Here is a 23,142-nt window from a genome sequence, read left to right as displayed (position 1 = left end):
TTATGTTCCACAGAATCCTCATACAGAACATGTTAACATTTAAACATGGTGTCATTTATACTGCCAACTAAACAGCAATAACAGATTTACCTCCATATTCAGTTGACTGCATCAGTATTCATACCTGATAGAAACCCCAGAGTCACTATTCTGAATGTATGTTGGAGAGCATGCCCTTCTTGAAAACCAGTTTATAATATAGCAGAGTCATTGCACCTGAAAGTTGTTTCAAGGCTTGCATAATCACAGAAAATTTCAGATTAGGTGTGGTTGGTTTGTTTTCATTTTTTAATGTGTCAACTTGGCTAGGTTATTAGTTGTCATTTATTCAATCAAACACTAATCTAGATGTTGCTGTGAAGGTATTTTGCAGATGTAAAGTCCATTATCAGTTGACTTTAAGTAATGGAGATTATCCTGGATAACATGGATGGACCTGATTCAACTAGTTGAAGGGTCTTAAAAGCTAGCCTGAGGCTTCCCTGAAAGAGAGAAATTTCACCTACACACAACAGCTTCAGTTCATGCCCGAAATTTCTAGCCTACACTTCCTGACAGCCTTCTCAAAAGATTTCAGACTGGCCTAGCCAGCCCCTACAGCTGCGTAACCCAAATCTCTACCTCCTACTGGTTTTGCTTCTCTAATTGAACCCTGACTGATATACCAGGTCTGTAGTTTATTTGCAAAAACAATTCCTTTGAAAACCTAGAAAAGTTTCTGGTCTATTAGTTTTCAATCAGTTCCACGTACCAGTAACTATACCCAAGGTTTTCTTTTTCTGGATATGGTTCTTAAACCTATTTTTTCAGCTTAATCCTTCCTCTCCATCCCACATTAGACCATCACCGTCTCTTACCTGAACTAGTGATTGAAAAGCCTCCTAACTGGCTTCTCAGTTTAGTTTTTTCTCCTCTATCTATTCTCCACACTGCTGCCAGAGGTCTCTTTCTGGAAAACAAATATGATCATGTCACTATCCTTCTTAAAAACCTTTGAAGTCTCCTTACCTAAAGGATAGAGGTAAGTTTGCTTTTTATTTATTTCACTGAATTCTGTTTTTATCTCATTTCTTTCTATTCTCTTTGCATTTAATTCTGGTTTTTTTCCCCTAACTTGTTGAGATGATGCTTTTCTTCTTTTGTAATAGGCATTAGAAGTTTAAAATTCTCTCTAAGCATTGATTTAATTGATCATACCAGTTCTGGTATGTACTATATTAATTACCCTTAAGTTCAAAATACTTTAAATTCCCTTTGTGATTTCTTTGAACAATGAGTTATTTAGAAATTATTTCTTAATAATTTCCAAAGCTGGACTTCAAGTTCCAATAGAAACATAATAGCAATTGAGTTCCAAATTTTCCCATCTTTTTCCTAGAACCTGTACAGAGCAACAAAGAGAATGCTAAAAAACAAAAAACAAACAAACAAACAAACTCTCTACATCTTTAGTGAAACTGGGAGATAATAAAAACCTGAAAATGCCAAATTATAAGTTACCATAGCCCGAAGTATTTGGGACTAGCAGAACCTGTGCAAGAAGCCACATCTGAGCATGGGAGAATGACAAGAAGTATAAAGGAACCCAGTGGGGGAATAGCAAATTTTGTTCCCAGCAAGAAAGTTTCCTATCTTAAGTGGAAACTGCAATATTCTGAACTGAGATTGAATAAGAGAATCTCAGAAGGAGATAGAGAAAGGTGTAGAAAATGTCATGAGAATGAGTGGAGAGTCATATATAAGTGACAGCTCTCAGAAAGGATTACCCTTCTAAAAGCAAGGTATGCTCCTTTCTTCTGTAATTTCTTATTTTGAAATAACTTCAAACTTACAGAAAGTTGTAAGAATAGTACAAAGAACTCCTGAATACCTTTCACAAATTCTTTTATTGTTAACATTTGAGGCAGGCAATTTAAATGGCAGGAGCTGTATCCCTTGGTAGCAGAAACTAGTAAGGAACTAGGGGAACTCATGGCTGGTAGTTCACACTACCTAAACCACTTAAGTTATTGAGAAGCAAAGGCAATGTGACCATAATTTGAAGAAAGAATCCATCAGAGTAACAGGACAGAGGCCTTGAGCACAGAAACCTGGAAAACTGCCTTGCTCCTAAGGTGTTCCTCCCATATCTCTAAAGTCTCTTACAGATGATTTGGGAAACTCATCTCATTCAAATACAAGCACGAAAAAAGTGGTAAGTATCCATACAAAAATACCACAGAAAAAAATGTATGAGTGCAGTATAACATTTCTGACAAAGAAAACTTAACAGACAATATCATCACAAAGTAGATGAAAATATAACCCTACTTTTTAACATGAATTCAAAAATTCTTAATGCAGTTATGAAGAAAGATTTCAGAGCAGAAATTTAGGAACTCAAAGAAGAGATAGCCAGTCAACAGGAGTTGGTGAAACAAGCATGGCAGATCTCAGGAAAGAAATAGAAGAAAAAAGATTTTTAAAAATTTAAAAATGTCTGGGTACAATGACACACACCTATAATCCCAGCTACTCAGGAGGCTGAAGTGGGAGGATCATTTAATCCCAGGAATTTGAGGCTGCAGTGAACTATGATTGTGCCATTTTACATCAGCCTGGGTAATAGAGTGACACTCTGCCTCTAAAAAAAATATTTAAAAATTTCTGTCCAGGTGGGTCCTGTGGCTCAAGCCTGTAATCCCAGCGATTTGGGAGGCCAAGGCAGGAGGATCACTTGAGGCCAGGAGTTTGAGACCAACCTAGACAACATAGTGAGACCCCATTTCTGCAAAAAATAAAAAAAAATTAGCTGGGGCATGGTGGCACCTGTAGTCTTAGCTACTCGGGAGGTTGAAGCAAGAGGATCACTTGAGCCTAGGAGTTCAAGGTTACAGTGAGCCATGACTGCACCACTGTACTCCAGCCTGGATGACACAGACTGTGTCTCTAAAAAATAAATTAAGTAAAAAATGAAGACTAAAATGCAATGAACATATGGTAAAATATATATCACAAAAGGCACAGTAAGGAGCACATGGGATTGAAATTTTTAAAAATAAAAATAAAATAATAGACATTAAACTGATCCAAAATGACCAACTAAGAAAAAATCTAGTAAAATAATTTTACTAGAATTTAATAAAATAATTTCTAAATTATTTGGTATTTGGAAAAAATACTTTCAGCCAACAGATAATAAAAGCAGGTCCCTTCTAAGAAAAATAAAATCAAGCTGGCATCATACTTCTCTACTGAACATTCAATGCCAGAAGACACTGGAAAAATACCTACAAGAGGCTCAAGAAAAGAATGAGTCAGCAATTTTACATCTAGCCAGTCCTTCAAGAATAAGGCTACAGACAATATGCAAAAACTCAGCTCTTATTAATACGAGCCTTTCTTGAAGAAAAAACTTGAGGACAAACTGAAACCAACAGACAGGAAAAATTTCAGCAAAAGGATTGGCAGTGAGCATGAAGACATTTAATTGCGGATTTAAGATGAAAACAAATGGAACGCAACTGTTAACATGGTCTAAAAATACAGAAATATTATATACAAATAAATGAATGATAAGAGTAGAAAACACAAAAAGTAGAATAAACTCATGAATTGCACCTTGTGTGTCATAGACAGGAGTCAAAGTTGAAAGTTAATTAGTAAAAATCTAAGCAAAATTAGAGTTAAATTTAAAAGACAATAAAATAATGCCATTTGGCTAAAACTATTTAGTAAAGAGAGGGAAGAAAGAAGGGAAGAGAATAAAGCTAACAAAATTGTTATTCAATTAAGGGAAACAAAAATCACTGCTTTAAAAAAAAAGGAAGATGGGTATCATATGAAGATATAAGTATAAAGGTAACCACTGGGGGGAAAAATTCCTAATACTAGAACTATAATTTAAAAAGCACAGAAAACACACTTAAAGTTTTAAAACATGTACAAACAGAAAAAAAAGACATGAAATAATTTGACAAAACCAAGACTAACGACTGTGTCTTGATACATAGGAAGAGATGTACTTCCTATTTATATGTGACTTAACTCACTCATCCATTAAACAGGAAAAAATCTTTAAAGTGACCCACAAAGCAAAACCATTCTACGCTATCATTAAGATATATTTGTGATTTAAAAGTATTAAAAAAATCAAAGAAAGGAAAAATTAAAGGATAGGATAAAGTTCACAAAAACATGGATTGTAATCCTTTTATTAGGCAATGCAGAATTCTGGCCAAGAAGTATAAAAAGAAAGTCATTTTATCACTGTAAAGATTACAATTCACAATGAAGAAAACAGATAGGAATATATACATTCCAAGCAAAATAGTAGCAACATTCAGAAAGCAGAAATTATAGGATATAGAAGAAACATGTGTACACATTAATAATAGGTAATTTAAATTTATTTTTTCTAGCCTGAGAGAACAAAAAAATAATGAAATAAATGATGTAAATAACATAATCCAAATGGTAGCTCGGATGGACATTAATTTCACTGCACTCTAATAAATGAATATACTTTATTTTGAAATAGCCATTGAACTATCACAAAAATTAACCATATATTGAACTACAAAAAAAATACCTTAACAAATTCTAAGGGTAGAAATACTAACCACATTCTCTGATTAATACTGCAATGAAACTAGAAATTCATAAAAAAAAACAGAAAACAAAAAGACTTTCAATCTGAACATTTAAAGTCTCTCAAATAATATTTGAATCACAGGGGAAATACAAATGAAATTTGTAGAGTTTCTAGAAAATAATATAATAAAAATACTACATAGTAGAAGCTTTGCAATACAGTTAAAACAGTGATCACAAGAAAATTCATTGTTTTAAATACTTTTACCAATAAGAAAAAAATAAAGTAAATAAGCTACTGATCTAGCTCAAAAAGTTAAAAAAAAATAAGATTAATTTAGTTTAGTTAACTGAAGTAGATGAAAAAAATTTTAAAGATAAAAGCAGAATTTAAGGAGATAGAAAAAAGAAAGCACAGAAAAACAAAAAATTTACAAGCTCTTTTGCCAGGGGGAAAAAAAAATCAGTTGACTAAACTACTAGCTACTCTAATCAAGAGTAAAAAGGACAAAGCATAAATAGGGAAAATAAGAAACTGGTGAAAACCACAGAGATAAACAAAATTTCAAAAAATAATAGAAACTATTTTAAAAGTCTATAAACTTAAATTAAAATATGGGTAAAATGAATAATTTTCTAGTAAAATATGATCTACCAAAAGTAAACCCAGACAGCCTGAACAGACTGATTTATGACAAAACAAATGGAGGAAGTTTTAAAAGAGGTGCCCACCAAACAAAATGAAACAAACACCAGGTCACAGGCTGGGTGTGGTGCCTCATACCTGTAATCCCAACACTTTTAGAGGCTGAGGCAGGGAGGATCACCTGAGGCCAGGAGTTAGAGACTCGCCAGGGCAACATGGCCAAAAAAAAAAAAAAAAAATTTCCAGGGCGTATGCCTGTCGTCTAGTAGGAGCCTGAGGCAAGAGGATTTGAGCCCAGGAGTTTGAGGTTGCAGTGCGCTATGATGACTTCACTGCATCTAACCCAGACAACTGAGTGAGACCTTGTCACTCACTCACTCACTAACACCAGGGCACAACATTTTACAGGAGAATTCCACCAAATCTTAAAAGAGCTGTTAATTTCAGTTTTATTTTAAAACTTGTACATTTTGGAAAACAGAAATCTTCTAAATTTTGAACAAAAGATAATATTAATGCCAAAACTTGAAAAAGACTGCACACAAAAAAGTGAAGACTGCAAATTAATCTTTTGCATTTTAATTTAAAAAGTAAAGTATAGCAAACAGAATGCAGTATCACATTAAAAGAATCTAGGAATGCCAGTTTGGGTCAACGTTTATTGAATAGAAATATCATATTATCAGCTCTATAAATGCTAAAAAGGCACCTGACAAAATTTTCTTGATTAAAAGTACTCAATAAAATAGGAATCAACAGATGTTCCTTAACATGATAATATATACAAACATATATGTATGCATAATACTTAATGCAGAAACACTAGAAACATTCCTTTAAAGCAAGGAATAAAAAGATGACCACTAATTTCTACTGTTCAATACTATCATGTCTAATTAGTCAATACAATATGATAAAAAAAATTAGAGGTATACAAATCCAAAGGAAGGTATTAACCTATCACTATCTGCAGATGGTATGATTATAACCTAGAAGCCACATGAAAATAACTTGAAAAATATTATTATAAATAACAATGGGATTCAATGAGGCCAAGAGATAAATAGTATATAGAAATCAAAAGTCTTCATATATACAAACAATAACCGGTTATAATCTATAAACCCATTTAATAGCAACAAAAAGGAAAAAATATCCAGTAATAACAAGAAATGTGCAAAATTTATGTGAGGAAAGCTTTAAAACTTTCCTAAGGGAAACAAAAGTAATTTTGAAGAAATAGAAAGACACAGTATATTCTTGGACACAAAGACTCAACATCTTAAAGATGCCAATTTGTCCTAACTTAATTTTTAAATTTAATGAGCTCTCAATAAAAATAATCTGTCCTCTCTCACCCACTGGATCTGAACAAGGAGTTCATAAAGCTTTTATAGTAAAGTACATAAGAATGACCTAGAAAACTCTGAAAAGAGAAAATGGGACTATTAAATATTAAAAGTCATAAAAGAAATGACTGATCAATATACATGTGTTTGTGTGTATGCCAACATACAAACAGACAAACTGCATGGCAAAACAAAAAGAACTCCACCATACCAAAGGTCAAAAGACAAATAACAACCTAGGTACAATACCTGCAACTCATATTACTGATGAAGGGCTAACCTCCTTAATTTAGAAAATGCTCCCAGTAAATGAGAAGATCAAAAATCCAATGGAAAAAAAGGGCAAAAACAAACAGTTCATTAAAAAAAGAAACACAAGTGCTCCTTATATAAGTGAAAAGGTAGTCAGTGCAAATTAAAAGTACATAAGGAAACTATTTCTTATAAATCTGACTGAAAAAAATCTAAGTTTGACAACTCTAGCTGCAAAGATATAAGGAAATAGATATTCTCATTTATTGATGAAAAATGCTTACAACCTCTATGGAGGGCAATCAGTCAATAACGATCAAAATTACAAATACATTTACCCTTGACCCATCAAGCTCACCTCCAGGAATTTATTTTACAGATATATCTAAATATACATGAAATGATATTCTGAAATGGCAAATAATTAAAACCCTAGCATACATCTAAAGGGAAATGGTTAAATATACAGATCATGTATTACACAACGGTAGATACAACTGAAAAACTATGTACTGATCTGGAAAGATCCAAGGATCCTTGGAGGAATGTCTAATTCCAGGTACTAGGCCAGAAATATAAGATGTGCCTGGACGTCCTTCTGTGCCAGAATGCAAGAAAGCTACTCAACACTAATGAATTATCAACAGGACACTGTGCTTTTTTCCACATAAAAATTTCATCTAATGCAAAAAGAATAAGAGAATTAGAAAAATTACCAATTGGTAATCCCCAGTGAAATTAATAATTTAGGTAACAATGATCAATGAATAGAACATTGGTAATTATTAAAAGGTTGATTGGGAAATTTATAATGGAGAGATCTCTGAATCAATTGATTAAGCTCTGAACCTACAAATTAATGTTAGCATCACTAAAACTGGGACCCCTAAATACTATATGCTTCCTAATATGATACAATATAAAATCAATTATGAAGTATTTTGAACCAGAACTGAATCAAACTTCTAGGGCTTTCATTCTCAGGAAATATAGGTGATATAAGAACAAGGTAACTATACAAGAAAATACACAGACAAATTCAGATTTGGGGATATTCTACAGGACAAGTGACCAAGTTTCTACAACAGGTCAATGGCATAAAAAAGGAAACAAACAAGAGGGAAGAAAATGGGACTACTAGATTAAAAAGGCATAATAACCACATGTGAGGTGTGGATCTTGTTTGGATTCTGATTAGAATCAACAAACTAGAAAAAGACATATTTGAGACTATCAGGGAAATCTGATTATGGACAGGGTATTAAGAAGTATAAATAAATGCTTGTTCTGAATTTTATTACATATGATAATGGCATTGCTGCTGTGTAAAAAAATCCATATTTTTAGAGGTGCAAACTAAAGTAGTATAGACAAAATAACATGCTGTCTAGGATTTGATTTAAAAATACTATAGTAGAGGAGGCAATGTATATATAATAGATTACGCAAAAGCAGAAACATCCTGATAATCTGAGTAACAGCTACATACATGGCAGTTCACCATACTATTCTACTTTTATGTAAGCTTGAAAATATTTGTAAGAAAACACCTAAAAATGAAAACCCAATTAGCACCACATTAAGACCAACAGCAGACATAAGGGGTCACCATGACCAACACACTTCTTTCTTTAAATTATGAATTTCATAATGAAATGCTGACAAGAGTTAAAAGGACAAAAGTGAGTTATAACAGAAGATTCCTCAGATGATCATGTCAGGGGTTTTAAAATTCATTATCATGTGCTTAATGTTTAGTAGCATTCCAAGGCAAGTTCTGTGTAAAGACTTTCTAAATGGAATGTAATAAAAATATAAAGGTTTATCTAGTATATCATAACACATGTCTAAATATTACTTCAAGACACTAGTACATATAATTATATATAAAATCTACATACACAACACACACCTTGTAGAAATCAACCACCCAATACAGAATATGGCTTTGTTCCCTTACCATCAATATTAAGCATCATTTTCCACATGGCAGGCCGAACAGATTGATGGAATCCAAACCATACTTCTCTGCCCCCTCCCAGAGGGTGGTCATATCCTTCTGGAGCTGAGAAAAAGGAACGCCCCACAGGTGTGTATCTACAAAAATTAAAATGGCATGTTCAATCCTTTCCTTCCCATATAAGTATTTAAATATGCAGAACAGGGAAGACTAGAGCACAATTTATTATAATGATGCTTACCATCATGAATATAAATTAAACATTTTCCAAATTTGTGAAAGCAAAAAGTACCCTTCTAAATGAAAAAATCCATCAGTATCATTCACTGAAATTCACCTTTCTTAAAACTAATGTTAGCTTGAATAAGAATAAATTTAATCTACTTTTTTAAAAATAGGTTAAAAAAGTTAACTGTTCCAACCTTAAAAATGCTAAAGAGTAATTACTGATCAAAAAGCTATTTCTACAAATGTATTTGTAAGACATACTGTTTGTCTTTCTAAAAAAATACTGATCCTATGTGTATATATACACACATACATATACATTGTAAGGTGCTAGTGTGATTAAAAGAGTAGCAATTTCAAAATAATTTGATACTACTGTATAAACGGTGAAATTATTTTTAAAACAAGATGATTTAACTATAGAAATATATCTGAAAATAGATCAGTTACTCAAGATTTATAGCTCCTAAGAGAGACATTTTCTATAAAAGTATTCATAAGACTAGCTAAGCTAGTATTAGAGGGTACAGATGCTTGTTTAAATATATAATTGTATATAATAAATATACAATGATGTATATTTACTTGTAAAAGAGAATTTCTGTAACTTACTTCTGTCAATGAATTTGTATGCATGCTATTCTTGTCCAACATTTCACTTGCACAATCAAAAGATGTAACACATAAAGGTTAACCAAGGGAAGCCTGCACAACTCATTCTTGGGAGGAAAACCTTCACATTTAAAATCGAAAGAGGAAAAAAAGCCAGAAGCACCCACTTCATGGAGGGCAGATGTCGTAGCACCACATCAACGGCATGGACGGGGTTAGTGCTGATTGGCTTGTCTAATTCCAGTGGCTCAGGCAAGGTCCGTCCTGTCAGTACTTCATGCAATAGGTGCCAACTCACCCGAGAGACAAATTTGATTGACACCTTAAAAGGCCGATCTTTTCCACCTTCCCCAGGTAATGTAACATCTAAATCTACCTGTTGATGGGAAAAGAGTCAACTGGTAAATGTTGAAAAAGATAAATACAATTATTTTAAATTTAATTTATAAAAGTATCTAAGAGAAAACAAAGCAAAAATAAAAAATCTCAATGTCAAATCAACAGACTAAATTTATCATTCATTTTATTCTTTTTTTGTAGAGTAAAATTTAAATGACATAGTTATTCATGCCAGCATTATTTGTCATTGCAAAACACTGAGTACCCAAATGTCCTAACATTTAGGCAGCTATAAAAAAAGAATGATCTCTTGAAAATGCTATGGAGTAATCTCCAAGTTATATTGTTAAGTTAAAAAAGCAAAGTACAAAAGATCACAAATAGTATGACATCTTTTGTATGAGAAAGAAGGAAAAAATGAGAAAATATTCATATGTATCTGCTTACTTTTACTTTTTTTTTTTTTTTTGAGACAGAGTCTTGCTCTGTCACCCAGGGTAAAGTATAGTGGTGTCATGGCTCACTGCAACCTCAAACTCCTGGGCTCAAGTGATCCTCCTGCCTCAGCCTGCCAAGTAGCTGGGACTAACAGGCATGCACCACCACACCCAGCTAATTTTAAAAAATATTTTGCAGAGATAAAGTCTCACTATGTCATCCAGGCTGGTCTTTAACTCCTGGCTTCAAATGATCCTCCCACTTCAGCCTCCCAAAGTGCTGAGATTACAGGTGTGAGACACCACACCAGGCTTATTTTTAAAAACTGTTTAATATGTAGAACTTTAATATGCTTCCAAATGTCAAAACTGTACCAAAACATATATTCAGAATGGTTCCTCCCTTATTTCTTCCAATTCATTCATTCCCACTCTTTGAGAGTAACCAATTTCTTTGTTTCGGGTTCTTGCTTTCCTGTGTTTCTTTTTGCAAAAGTAAGCAGATACAGGCCAAGCATGGTGGCTCACAACCGTAATCCTAGCACTTTGGGAGGCAGAGGGTGGAGGATCACTTGAGGTCAAGAGTTCGAGACCAGGCCAGGCGCAGTGGCTCACGCCTGTAATGCTAGCACTCTGGGAGGCCGAGGCGGGTGGATCACTCGAGGTCAGGAGTTCGAGACCAACCTGAGCAAGAGCGAGACCCCCGTCTCTACTAAAAAATAGAAAGAAATTATCTGGCCAACTAAAAAATATATATATAGAAAAAATTAGCTGGGCATGGTGGCGCATGCCTGTAGTCCTGGCTACTCGGGAGGCTGAGGCAGTAGGATCGTTTAAGCTGAGGAGTTTGAGGTTGCTGTGACCTAGGCTGACGCCACGGCACTCACTCTAGCCCGAGCAACAGAGCAAGACTCTGTCTCAAAAAAAAAAAAAAGAGTTCGAGACAGGGCAGGACCCTGTGTCTACCAAAAACAGAAAAATCAAATGGGTGTGTTGGCTGAGAAGTCGGAGGAAAAAATTAAAACCAAGTATAAAAAGAATCAAATGAATTCAAACACATTTCAAATGAATAACATAACCACACTGAAAGGAAAAAAAAAAAAAAAGGAAACACTAATGCAGGTAACTCTTGAACACAGTATGTATATTTCTCTACTCTGGGGGTAGAGAAAAAGGGTGCATTTGGAAGAAGAATTGCATACAAAACAAAACCTTGAACTCATCAGCAGATTTGTTTTCTGTAATGGGATGAGTGTAGTAATTCATATTTTATATGTACTGAGCAAACGAGAAAAAATAGTGATATTTTGGGGAGCCAGGAGTCTAACTAAAGAAGGAAGAAAGAAATATGGAACACGGTAAGAAAAGAAAGAATCCTGTAGGGATATACTGGAATTGAAAGAATCAGATGTGAACTCATGATTTTCAATAAACATACGTTAGATTTCCTATAGGAAGTGTAATATGTATTTTTTATTGTCTGTTTTATGTATTTACAGATTTATATTTCCTACCTCTGTCCATTAAAAGGGCTTAGAGCACAAATTCCCCAGAAATAAGAGCACACCTAGTACCCAGACTTTCATTTCAAAATAGCATTCCACAACTAAAAGAAACCAGGCCTCCTCTGAGAAATGGTTAGTTGTAGGACTGCAGCAGAGAAAACATTAAGATAAACTTGGAACATCTTGTTGTGCCAGAAGGTAATGCAGTATAGTCACACGCTGCATAATGATGTTTTGGTCAACAATGGATCACATATACAACAGTGGTCCCATAAGATTATAATGGAGCTGCCTTATACAGGTATACTTTTATAATGTATCTTTAGTGTACCTTTTCTATGTTTTCTATGTTTAGATACACAAATACTTACCATTGTATTATAATTACCTACAGTATTCCGTACAGTAACATGATGTACAAATTTGTAACCAAGAGCAGTAAGGCCATACCATATAGCCTAGGTATGTAGTAGGCTATACTGTCTAGGTTCCTGTAAGTACATTCCATGATACTCACAAAATGATGAACTCGCCTTAACAAAGTGTTAAGTGACATGACTGTATTACAAAAAAACAAAAGGTGTCATTTCAAAAGGACACAAAAGCCAGCTTAAAAGGGCTCCCACTAGCCAAATCTGGGACAACTGGGGCAGTCAGATCAATAAACAGGGTAGAAGAAAATGCTCTCCCTTACAGCCAACCAACTATATGGAAGAGGAATGTCAGAAAAAAAAAAAAAAAAAATCACCATTTCTACATAGCAATAATCCTTTCAAGCAAGAATTATCAATTGCTAAAAAATCTAATGAGAAACAGAATCCTTAAAAGTATCTCCCATATCAAAATTAAAAATCTCTGTGCATCAAAGGACATAATGGACAGAGTGAAAAGGCAACCCATGAAATGTGAGGAAATATTTGCAAATCATTTATCTGATAGGGAATTAATACCTAGAATGTAAAAAGAACTCCTATAAATCACCACCAACCAAAAAAAAAAAAAAAAACCAAACCAATCAAACAACCCAATTAAAAAGCGGGCAAAGGACAGGACTTGAACACGTTTCTCCAGAGAATATATATAAATGGCCAATAAGCACATGAAACAATGTCCAACATTACTAATTGTTGGGGGAAATGATAATCAAAACCACAATGAGATATCATCTCACACCCATTAGGATAGCTACTATCAAAAAAACCAGAAAACAAGTGTTGGCGTGGATATGGAGAATTTAGAACTATTATGCACTGTCGGTGGGAATGTAAAATGGTGTAGCAACTTTGGAATACAGTATGGTGGATTCTTAAAAAATTAAAAATAGTAATTACCACATGATCCAGCAAATTCACTTCTGGGTATATATCCAAATAATTGAAAGCAGAGTCTCGAATCGAAGAGATATTTGTACACCCATATTCATAGCAGGATTATCTGCAATACCCAAAAGGTGTCCATCGAGGGATAAATGGATAAACAAAATGTGGTTATATACATACAATGGAATATTATTCAGCCTTGAAAAGGAAGGAAATTCTAACATATGCTACATTTATGGATAAACCTTGAGGACATTATGCCAAGTAAAATAGGCCAGGCACAAAAAGACAAACACTGTATGATTTATATGAGGTACCTAGAGTAATTAGATTCATTGAGACAGAAAGTAGAATGATGGTTGGCAGGGGCTAAAGGGAGGCAGCAACGGGGAGTTATTGTTTAATGGACACAGTTTAGCTTTGCAAGAAAAAGATAGCTCTGGAGATGGATGGTGGTAATGATTACATAATAATGTTAATATACTTAATACTACTGAATTGTAACTTGAAAATAGTTAAGGTGCTAAATTTTATGTTACATGTATTTTACCACAATTTTTTAAAAAGTTGTCTCCCCACAAGATACTTATTAACTACACAGAGAAAAAGAATATCTCAATAAGAGAAACCTGACAGATACCAACTTCACCAAATGATCAAAGCTAGTATCACCATTAATGGAACAAACACATATTACATGCTTCCTGATATGATGCACTGATAAGCAAAGAACACTTATGTAATGTTCTTGCCAAAAAATGCATAATCAGAATGTAATCAAGGGGAAGCATCAGACAAACCCAGACTGAAATAACTTCTCTGTAATCTTCAATCATGTTAATGTCATGAAAGGAAAAAAAAGCTGGGGAATTGTTCCAGAATAAAAAGAATAAGACGACATGGTATCTGTATCATGATCCTGGACTGGATTCTGTACCAGAGGGAAAAAAATGCTAAAGGACAACGTTGGGACAATTGACAAAATTGGAATGTAGATTGTTGATTTTGGCAAAAGTATCATATTGATGTTAAATTTACTAAAGTTGATAACTGTACTATGGTTTTTATCTTGGTTCTTAGGAAATATACATTAAAGTATTAAACATTAAAGGGACATGATGTATGCAACCTACCTATGAATGGTTCAGGAAAAAATATGTACTTGTTTCTCTATGTATAGCTGTATCTACAGATAAATAAAGAGCAAAAGAAAGAAAAAAAATGATAAAACAAATGTGGCAAATGTTAAGAACACTGGTAAAACTACGTAAAGGGTATATGAGAGTTCCCTGTATGATTCTTGCAACTTTCCTGTAAGTTTGAAATCACTTCAATATAAAAAGTTAAAAATGGTGTTACACACACTTACAAATATATGGATTGCAATAAAAATATTAATAAATTCACATAAAAGGAAACATCATAAAAGTACAGCTTTCCAACAAAGGAATGTATACCTTACCCCAGTAGTTGCCACAGGAAGTGGATTGGCTGTGTAAAGGCTTCTTTTTCCATCATAAACTGGTCTACGGTCTCCAAATATAGTTACTTTAAAATGTTGAACCATTGAGTCAACCACCTCCCTAAAGAAGGGAAAAAAATACATCCACATAATCCTCTGCAAGATGAAATACAAAAATATTAACTGAAATAATTTCTGGCACTGTTCAAAGCTGTCAAAATTCTAAAAGACATTCATACATGATAAGGATTTTGCTTTTAGAACTATAGCTTGGGATACCAAAAAGCCTGATTATTGGCAGAGGATGACATGCATTTCACAAAAGACAGAGAAGAATGAATCCAGTAAATTACTTAATCATTCCAGGATACATTTGACCTGCAAAATATTCTCCTTAGAAACTGATTCAAACTCTCTTTCACCATCTCTAAGCACTCCCTAACATGTTAACCACTCTTTCTCAAAGAGTAAATGCTTTTTCCTTTGTGCTAAAATAGCACCCAGTACGTATCCGTATTAGAACACTTAGTCTATTGCATTATAATTATTATATACTTCATTTCTACTCACTGTGAGCTTCTTGAGAGCAGCAAACACACCTGCATTCCTTGTTCTCCCCCCTCCTTACAATAGTATCTAGCCAGTAAAGATATTATGAAATCTCCATTTTTACCCAGGAAATATTTTGATCCAATATACTGACATAGAAAGATATTCAAGGCTTATACATTAAAAAAAATTACAGACTATATACAGAATGATACCAAATATCCACAAATCAGTATTTATTTTTGTACACATTTATATGTCAAAGCCAAAAAAAGATATCTGGAAGGATATCTGTCCCAAATAGATATAGTGGTTACCTATTAAGAGGGAAGTGACAGGGTCTTAGGGTGACTTTTATTTTGTTTATACAACCTAAATATATGAGAGTATGCTGTAATACGGTAATACACAGTATAATTTAAAACAAATTTAAAAGATTCAAATCTATCCCAATCAAGTGAGGGGGGCAGCATTTTCAGGAACAAAAAAAAAGTCAAGCTGACTTGATACTCAGAGCAATTTTCTACATGGCACAGAGTTTCTATTTTTTTCTCCTTTTTCAATTTTATTTTACTGAAACTACTGAAATCAAGATCAACTCTTCTCTAAATTTTACAACAAAGGTTTGATTCACCTTCCATTTGTGAGTTCAAAACAAATTTCAATGATTTTCTGCCATTTTAAGTTTTCTTTTGTGGCCAATACTACCAAGTTCAGTTTCTCAGGTAAAATTTTATAGATCTAATTTGTCAGGATGTTTTGACTATTTTGTCATTTTTTTACTCAACAGTAAACTGGTGTACTCTCAAGCTTGCCATTTTCTGGCAACTCAAACCACTTTTAATGATGTAGGGATCAAAATGATGGAGATTAAAATAGGAGGGCCAAAAACATCTTAGGGACAAAAAATATCCTGTTTTGATGCCCAGCATACCGTATATCCTCAATAAATGTTCTAACAGTGAATAATCTACTTCAATGAAATGCTAGGACCTCCAATGGAACTCTAAAGCTGAATTCAACATCTCTCTCCCAAGTTAATTTGGTAATCCACTGTTTGTTACTCCTCTTTAATTAATGGTATCTTCACCTTCCCAGTTACCTAGTTTCAAAACCTGGTTCATCTCTTCACCCAATTAGTTGCTCACTCCAACTCTCTACAGTATTTCTTACACCAGTCCTTTACCTTTCCATTCCCAACTACCGCAATCCTACATTAAGACCTCATGTCCTAGTACCTGAATTATTTTTCTTGTTTTTTATGTCCTTAGTTTTTTCTACTCCAACCCAATTTACACACCACTGCCAAGTCAGTCCCCAAATCCTTCTTTTATTCCTCAGGTACAAAACGAGTTAATCATACTCCTCAATTCATGGCACATTATCATCATCTGTATAAGACCCCTCTTTCAACTAACTGACTTCTTTCCTTCCATCTCCATTTCCTATCCCCATTCCCCTTCCCAACAAGTTATTCCTTCTAACGTGTTTGATGAACATCCTTCTATTTGTATGTATTTCTACCTTTACCCTCTGTATTAGATTTTAAAATTCTATTTGTGTTGCTGTGGTATACTTAGTTCATTGATTCTTTTTTAAAAACTGTTTTTAAAATTATTTTAAAAGACTCATCTGTGAAAACTCAGTTGTATACAATTTAAAAGTGACGTAGGGCCAGGCGAAGCAGCTTATGCCTGCAATCCTAACTTTGGGAGGCTGAGATAGGAGGATCACTTGAGACCAGGAGTTCAAGACCAGCCTGGGCAGTAGTGAGATCCTGTCTCTACACAATATTTTTTAAAAAGAGCCAGGCATGGTGGTGTGTGCCTGTAGTTCCAGCTACTTGGGAGGCAGTAGGATGGCTTCACCCTAGGAGTTTGAGGCTTCAGTGAACTACGATCATGCCCAGGTGACAGAGCAAGACCCTGGCTCAAATTTTTTTTTAACAAAGTGATTTAGTTCATTGTTTCTGACTGGTGCGAAGTATTCCCTATGTTGTCTATCCATTACCCCAGCAACGCAGAGTCAGAGTATCCTCGTCAGCCACCAAAATCAATGCTACAATGAATTATCTCCTTGCATGACCCCTTATGAACCTCTGTGAAAATTAATCTCTGGTTATATACCCAGAAATTGTTAGTTCAAAGTGAATTTTATCAATTAAATGATGAAGAACTGCCAAATTGCTCTCCACAATGGCTACACTGATCTGTGTTCCTTGAAGTTTCTATTTTCGTATCTCCAGCCAAGATTTGGCTTTATCCAGCTGTGCTTGCTTGCTCTCTCTCTTTCTTTTTCTCTCTCTCCTTCCTTCCTTCTTCCCCTCCTTTTTCTTTCTTTCTTTCCTTCCCTCCCTCCTTCCTTCCCTTCTTTCTTTCCTTTATGTATGTATGTATGTATGTATGTATGAAGAACAGCAATGTATTTCCTTACAGTTCTGGAGGCTGGGAAGTCTAACTTCAAGATGCTAGCAGGTTCAGTGTCTGGTAAAGGTCCAGGATGGTGCTTTCTTGCTGCATCCTCCAGAGGGAAGGGACACTGTATCCTCACATAACAGAAGAACAAAAAAGCTCCAGCTTTGCTTTCTAATTTTTGTTAGCCTCATGGGTATAAACTAAAAGGATGTTTTAATTTAGATTTATCTTATTACTAATGAATATGTATCTGTGTTTCCTCTTTTGTGAATTCCCTGTTTGTTTTCTCTGCACATTTTGCTACTGGGGTTCTAGTATTCTTATCGAATTGAAGGTGTTGCTTATATATTCTAGATATTAATTCATTGACAGGTTTAGTTATTGCAAATATCTTCTCCCAAAAGATAATCTGTTAACAACATCCATGTACATATTGAACTACAATCCATAATTTTGTATAATCAAATTAATCATTTTTTTCACCTTATGGTTTCATGCTGTCGAGGTATTAAGAAATACTTTCCTAATACTAAGTCAGAAAGATAAATTATGTTTTAATAACTTTATAGTTTTATCTATTATTTTGGTCATAAATCCATCTGAGGTTGTTCTTTATAAACATTAAGGGCCCAATTTTGTTTTTCTCCATAAACTAAGCCAGTTTCCCTACACCACCTACTAAACAGTCTACACTTAACCAGTCAATTTGTAATGACATTTTTATCTTACTAAGTTCTCATATATAAATCAATCTAACTCTGAGTTCCCTATATTATCCTAGTGGTTTATTTGTCTGTTCTCGTGCCAGTACCATATGTTTTCACTATTATCAGGGTGTTTTATTATGCTGTAAAGTGGGGCAGGGCAAGTTCTGTACTTTTTCTAAGTTCACTTGAACACTGGAATAACTTTCCACCCTAGAAAACTATTAATACTACAAGGAAAGGACAACATATCTAGTGCCCTACATAAAGTAAATAATCAATAAATATCTGTTGATTAAGAAACCTACAAATGACACATACTAGGGAGACATGACTAAAAACACAAATTAGTGTGTTGAAAGCTACAAGCTACAACAATGAACTAAATGAAAAGGAAGCATAAGAACTGTAACATCTAAACACTTATGTTTGAAAACTTCAACTGCAACAAGAACAAATTAGAGGATCTCAATTTACCCGCTGCTCGTGTAGAAAGGGGCTTTAGATGACTACAAGCCCCAAATAAGCTAACAGTATGGCATGGCTTCCTCAAAATTAAAAAACTAAGGCTGCATATATTTAAGTCCCCAGATAATCCAGATAATAAGGCAGACAACTATCCCACATATATTACATATGTCATTTCACATTTTGGAGCACTCTGTTCAATTTGGGGAAAAATTTAAGACCCTAAAAATTGAAACATAGCCAGAAGAAGGCAATCCTGATTGAAACTCATGTGAGTAAAAATAAATCAAACTAAGGAATTTTAGTTGAACAGGAAAGACTAAAAGGAAATTATAGAAGTCTATGGCTATTTTGATAGTCTCTCATGTAAAAAACTGAGTAGAAAATCTGGTGGGCATGGTGGCATGCGCCTACAGTCCCAACTACTCGGGAGGATGAGGCGGGAGGACTGCTTAAGGCCAGGAGTTCAACTCCAGCCTGGGCAACATAGTGTGACCTCATCTCTAAAAACAACAATAACAATTTATCTTGTATAGGAGATAGAACTATAAAAAATAGTTGGAACAACAGAGCTAGATTTTGGAAAAAAAATTTCCAAAATTTTCTAACTGCTAGAATTATTCAAAGGTGGATTACGCTACTTCATAAAGTACCTGATTTCATCCTTGCTAGAACTGTTCAAAGAGCAGCTGTGTGACCAACTGTCACAGAAGATATAAATCTACGACTGAAATTCATAATCTCTGCAATCCCCTCTGACAGTAAAATTTAATTACAAAAATATCAAATAATGAAGCACTGTCAATTTTATCATGGCATCAGACATAGAAATTCTTATGAATAAGTATACTGATGTTTGATAATTTACTTCAGACCCTTAAGGAAATGGTATCAGAATTCTACAGTAGACTGGACAATTTTAACACTTAACTACTTTTAAGTTTTAATTGCCAAAACCTATGCCACAAAGAGAATCAGCTCTCATGAGGACCAACAGCTATTATCATGTTTCTTCACTTTAACATTAATATTATGCAATTAATTGATATATTTAGAATTTTAGTAAAATTTTAATGTGCAAGTGAACAAAAGGACAAATCCAGGGACTGCAAATTCTCCTTTCTTATCTCAAAGGATACTATGGCAAAGGGTAGTTCATTAGAATCTTCATCAGGCAGACAAGTAAAAGTAGAGAAAAAAAATCTCTACAATGGTAATCTAGCTAGCCATCTAGTTAGCTATAGCAGCAAAGGTGCTACTGTATTATGAAGAAAGTTTGAATTGAGAAACTGCCAACCTGAGAAACATTTAGAATATGTGGAACATAAGTACTGGAGAAGAAATAAGTAGACATGAGTTTTAGTCCTACTCTGTCACCAAGTTGTTAAGAAAGTTATTCAACCTCTTCAACTTTAGTTTCTTTGGAATGATGGAAATGGAGACTGGGGGTGGGCGGGAGGTGAGACAGGAGTAGATGATGGGTGGGTACAATGTGCATTGTTCCAGTGATGGATGCACTGAAGGCTGTGATTTTACCACAATGCACTATATCAGTGTAGCTGATGAATATATATCAATAAAAAATAAAATTTAAAAAAAGTGGGATAGTAGCCTCAGGAACCAAATGGGTTATTAATTTGAAAGTAACTGGGAAGGAAAAAGCAAATATGTATGATACTATTTTTATATAAAAATTTAAGCATAATTATCTCACAAATATACTTCAAGAATTGTACTGAAGTCTTCCAATCAAACGAATACACTACAATGCATCAGCATCAAAAATAGTAAATTAACACACAAAAAAGTGAATTCTAGTAATTAACAGAAACAGTTAAGTGAGTTTTCAGTAGATTGTAGTCATGGTCACTAGTTCTTTTATTATAATGGATGGGAATGGAATCTTTTTATCTTTTATTCAAATGTGCTTCTTTTAGCAAAATACTTAAGTATATTGTTAAGCCAGTTTCTTAGCTTACAATAAGAAGTAAAACTACAATAACCAAAATACAAGAAATATTTTAACTTATAAAATAGTACTTGGGAAAGTATTTGGGAAAGAAAATCTGAGTAAATGGGGATAAGAACTTTTAATCAATCTTTTTTTTTTTTTTTTTTTTTGAGACAGAGTCTTGCTCAGTTGCTCGGGCTAGAGTTGAGTGGCATCATCATAGCTCACAGCAACCTCAAACTCCTGGCCTCAAGCAATCCTCCTGCCTCAGCCTCCCAGAGTGCTAGGATTACAGGTGTGAGCCGCTGTGCCCAGCCAGAAACTTCTAACCAATCTTTAGTGCCTTCCTTTCACTAATAACTTTAGTCTGGGGAGGGAACAATTCCTGCAGAATTATATGATGCTTTTTTTAGAACCTCAAGCTGAAATTTTAAAATCCTTAAGAATAACTGGCAAATTACTCCAAAAATGGAACCTACCTGAGTACGTTAGGTCTTCTAAAGGGCTACAGCCTACCTTACCACTCTTACTTCAACCACCATTTCCTACATTCTGGTACCAAGTCTTTTGACTCCATCATTCTCTGGTGCACAGACTGTAAAGTAAAATTTAATAGTAATTTCAGTAAGTACCATTTTACCACCTGAATCATACAGCAGAAAAATGGTAGGAGAGGGAAACTGTAATGTAAAAAAGAGAAGAAATTATTTTTCTGTTAATTGTTACTACAGGGCTCATAGATATCCACCTTCATCTCATTTTTAGGTACCTCTTAATTCTCTGCTCCCAAAAGGTAGAATGGGAAACATTATTCTGGTCTATGAAAGATGACGTGAAAGAATATTTTCCCCCCAGATCTATTCACATTAATTTAGTATCTACTGCTACAATACATTAATCTATCACTACTGTATAGACAGAAAAGAAGGAAGACTGCTAAGGTATATCAAAATGCCACAATCATCCAGAGGTTTATAAAACACAACTGAAACAGCTGGCAGTTTCTCCTTGTCTCCTTCCAATCTCTAATTTTTTTTTTTTTGAGACAGAGTCTCCCTCTGTTGCCCAGGCTAGAGTGGCGAAGTGTCAGCCTAGCTCACAGCAACCTCTAACTCCCGGGCTTAAGCGATCCTTCTGCCTCAGCCTCCTGAGTAGCTGGGACTACAGGCATGTGCCACCATGTCAGGCTAATTTTTTTCTATATATTTTTAGTTGTCCAGCTAATTTCTTTCTATTTTTAGTACAGACAGGGTCTTGCTCTTGCTCAGGCTGGTCTCGAACTTCTGACCTCAAGCGATCCTCCTGCCTTGGCCTCCCAGAGTGCTAGAATTACAAACGTGAGCCACTGTGCCCGGCCCCAATCTCTAATTTATCTTCATAACTCTGTGGTAAGTAGCAAGAAAGTAGCCAGTGAACATTCTTGTATGAAGATAAAGTTATGTAAATAGAGAAGGGACTGTACTTTAAATTAAATTTTTAATACTTTATAATATAAAATCCATAGCATACCAGAGCATTTTACTATAAACTATCTTTGTAGTAATTTCACATGTGAGTTCTTTTTTTTCCAATTAGATTGTAAATTTCACAGGAGTGTGAACCCTTTTATAATCTTGTGTAACTACACCAATATTCAACAATAACTGACAGATTACTTGAGATTGAGAAAGAATTTTCAACTCTATCTGGCTTACACTAACAACTCTCCTCTAGAATATTTCTCTCTCAGAAGTGTCTTTTTTAGCTTTTACATTTCTGGCTTCTTTCAGCATTTGCCACTGTGATCAATCCTTGTTCCTTAAAAATCATGATCACTGCCTTGCCTTCTCTGAAATAGCTTCCACCTTGTCCTGGTCCTCCTGCCTTTCCAATGTCTATGTGTCTTCGCTGGCAAACCTGAAATATTTTTTTTTTTTTTTTTTTTTTTGAGACAGAGTCTCACTCTGTTACCCAGGCTAGAGTGAGTGCCGTGGCGTCAGCCTAGCTCACAGCAACCTCAAACTCCTGAGCTCAAGCGATCCTCCTGTCTCAGCCTCCTGAGTAGCTGGGACTACAGGCATGCGCCACCATGCCCGGCTAATTTTTTCTATATATATTTTTAGCTGTCCATATAATTCTTTTCTATTTTTAGTAGAGATGGGGTCTCGCTCTTGCTCAGGCTGGTCTCGAACTCCTGAGCTCAAACGATCCGCCCACCTCGGCCTCCCAGAGAGCTAGGATTACAGGCGTGAGCCACCGCGCCCGGCCCTGAAATATTAATAATAGTATCCCAAAGATCTATTCTCAGTTCTCTTGAGTCTACACTTTCCCAGCTTTTAACTATCACCTACACGCTGACAAGTAGCAAATCTTAATCTCCTTTTTGACTTATCTTC

The 23,142-nt window shown here is 34.6% G+C and overlaps 1 protein-coding gene across 1 annotated transcript in view; it reads right to left on the bottom strand.

Moving 5' to 3' along the window:
• Window positions 1-23,142, bottom strand: part of LOC138389362 (protein argonaute-3) — a 106,372-nt gene that overhangs the window by 58,434 nt on the left and 24,796 nt on the right. The window contains exons 3-5 of the mRNA XM_069477667.1: window positions 14,682-14,802; window positions 9,787-9,995; window positions 8,780-8,916 (exon numbers count right to left, since the gene is read on the bottom strand). Of these exons, the coding sequence (XP_069333768.1) occupies window positions 8,780-8,916; window positions 9,787-9,995; window positions 14,682-14,802 (467 nt within the window). The remainder of the gene's footprint in view (window positions 1-8,779; window positions 8,917-9,786; window positions 9,996-14,681; window positions 14,803-23,142) is intronic.

The sequence above is a fragment of the Eulemur rufifrons genome, chromosome 8, assembly GCF_041146395.1.
Source record: "Eulemur rufifrons isolate Redbay chromosome 8, OSU_ERuf_1, whole genome shotgun sequence".
NCBI classification, from domain to species: domain Eukaryota; kingdom Metazoa; phylum Chordata; class Mammalia; order Primates; family Lemuridae; genus Eulemur; species Eulemur rufifrons.
Note: the sequence above shows the minus strand (reverse complement) of the source record. Positions and strands in the feature narration are given on the sequence as shown.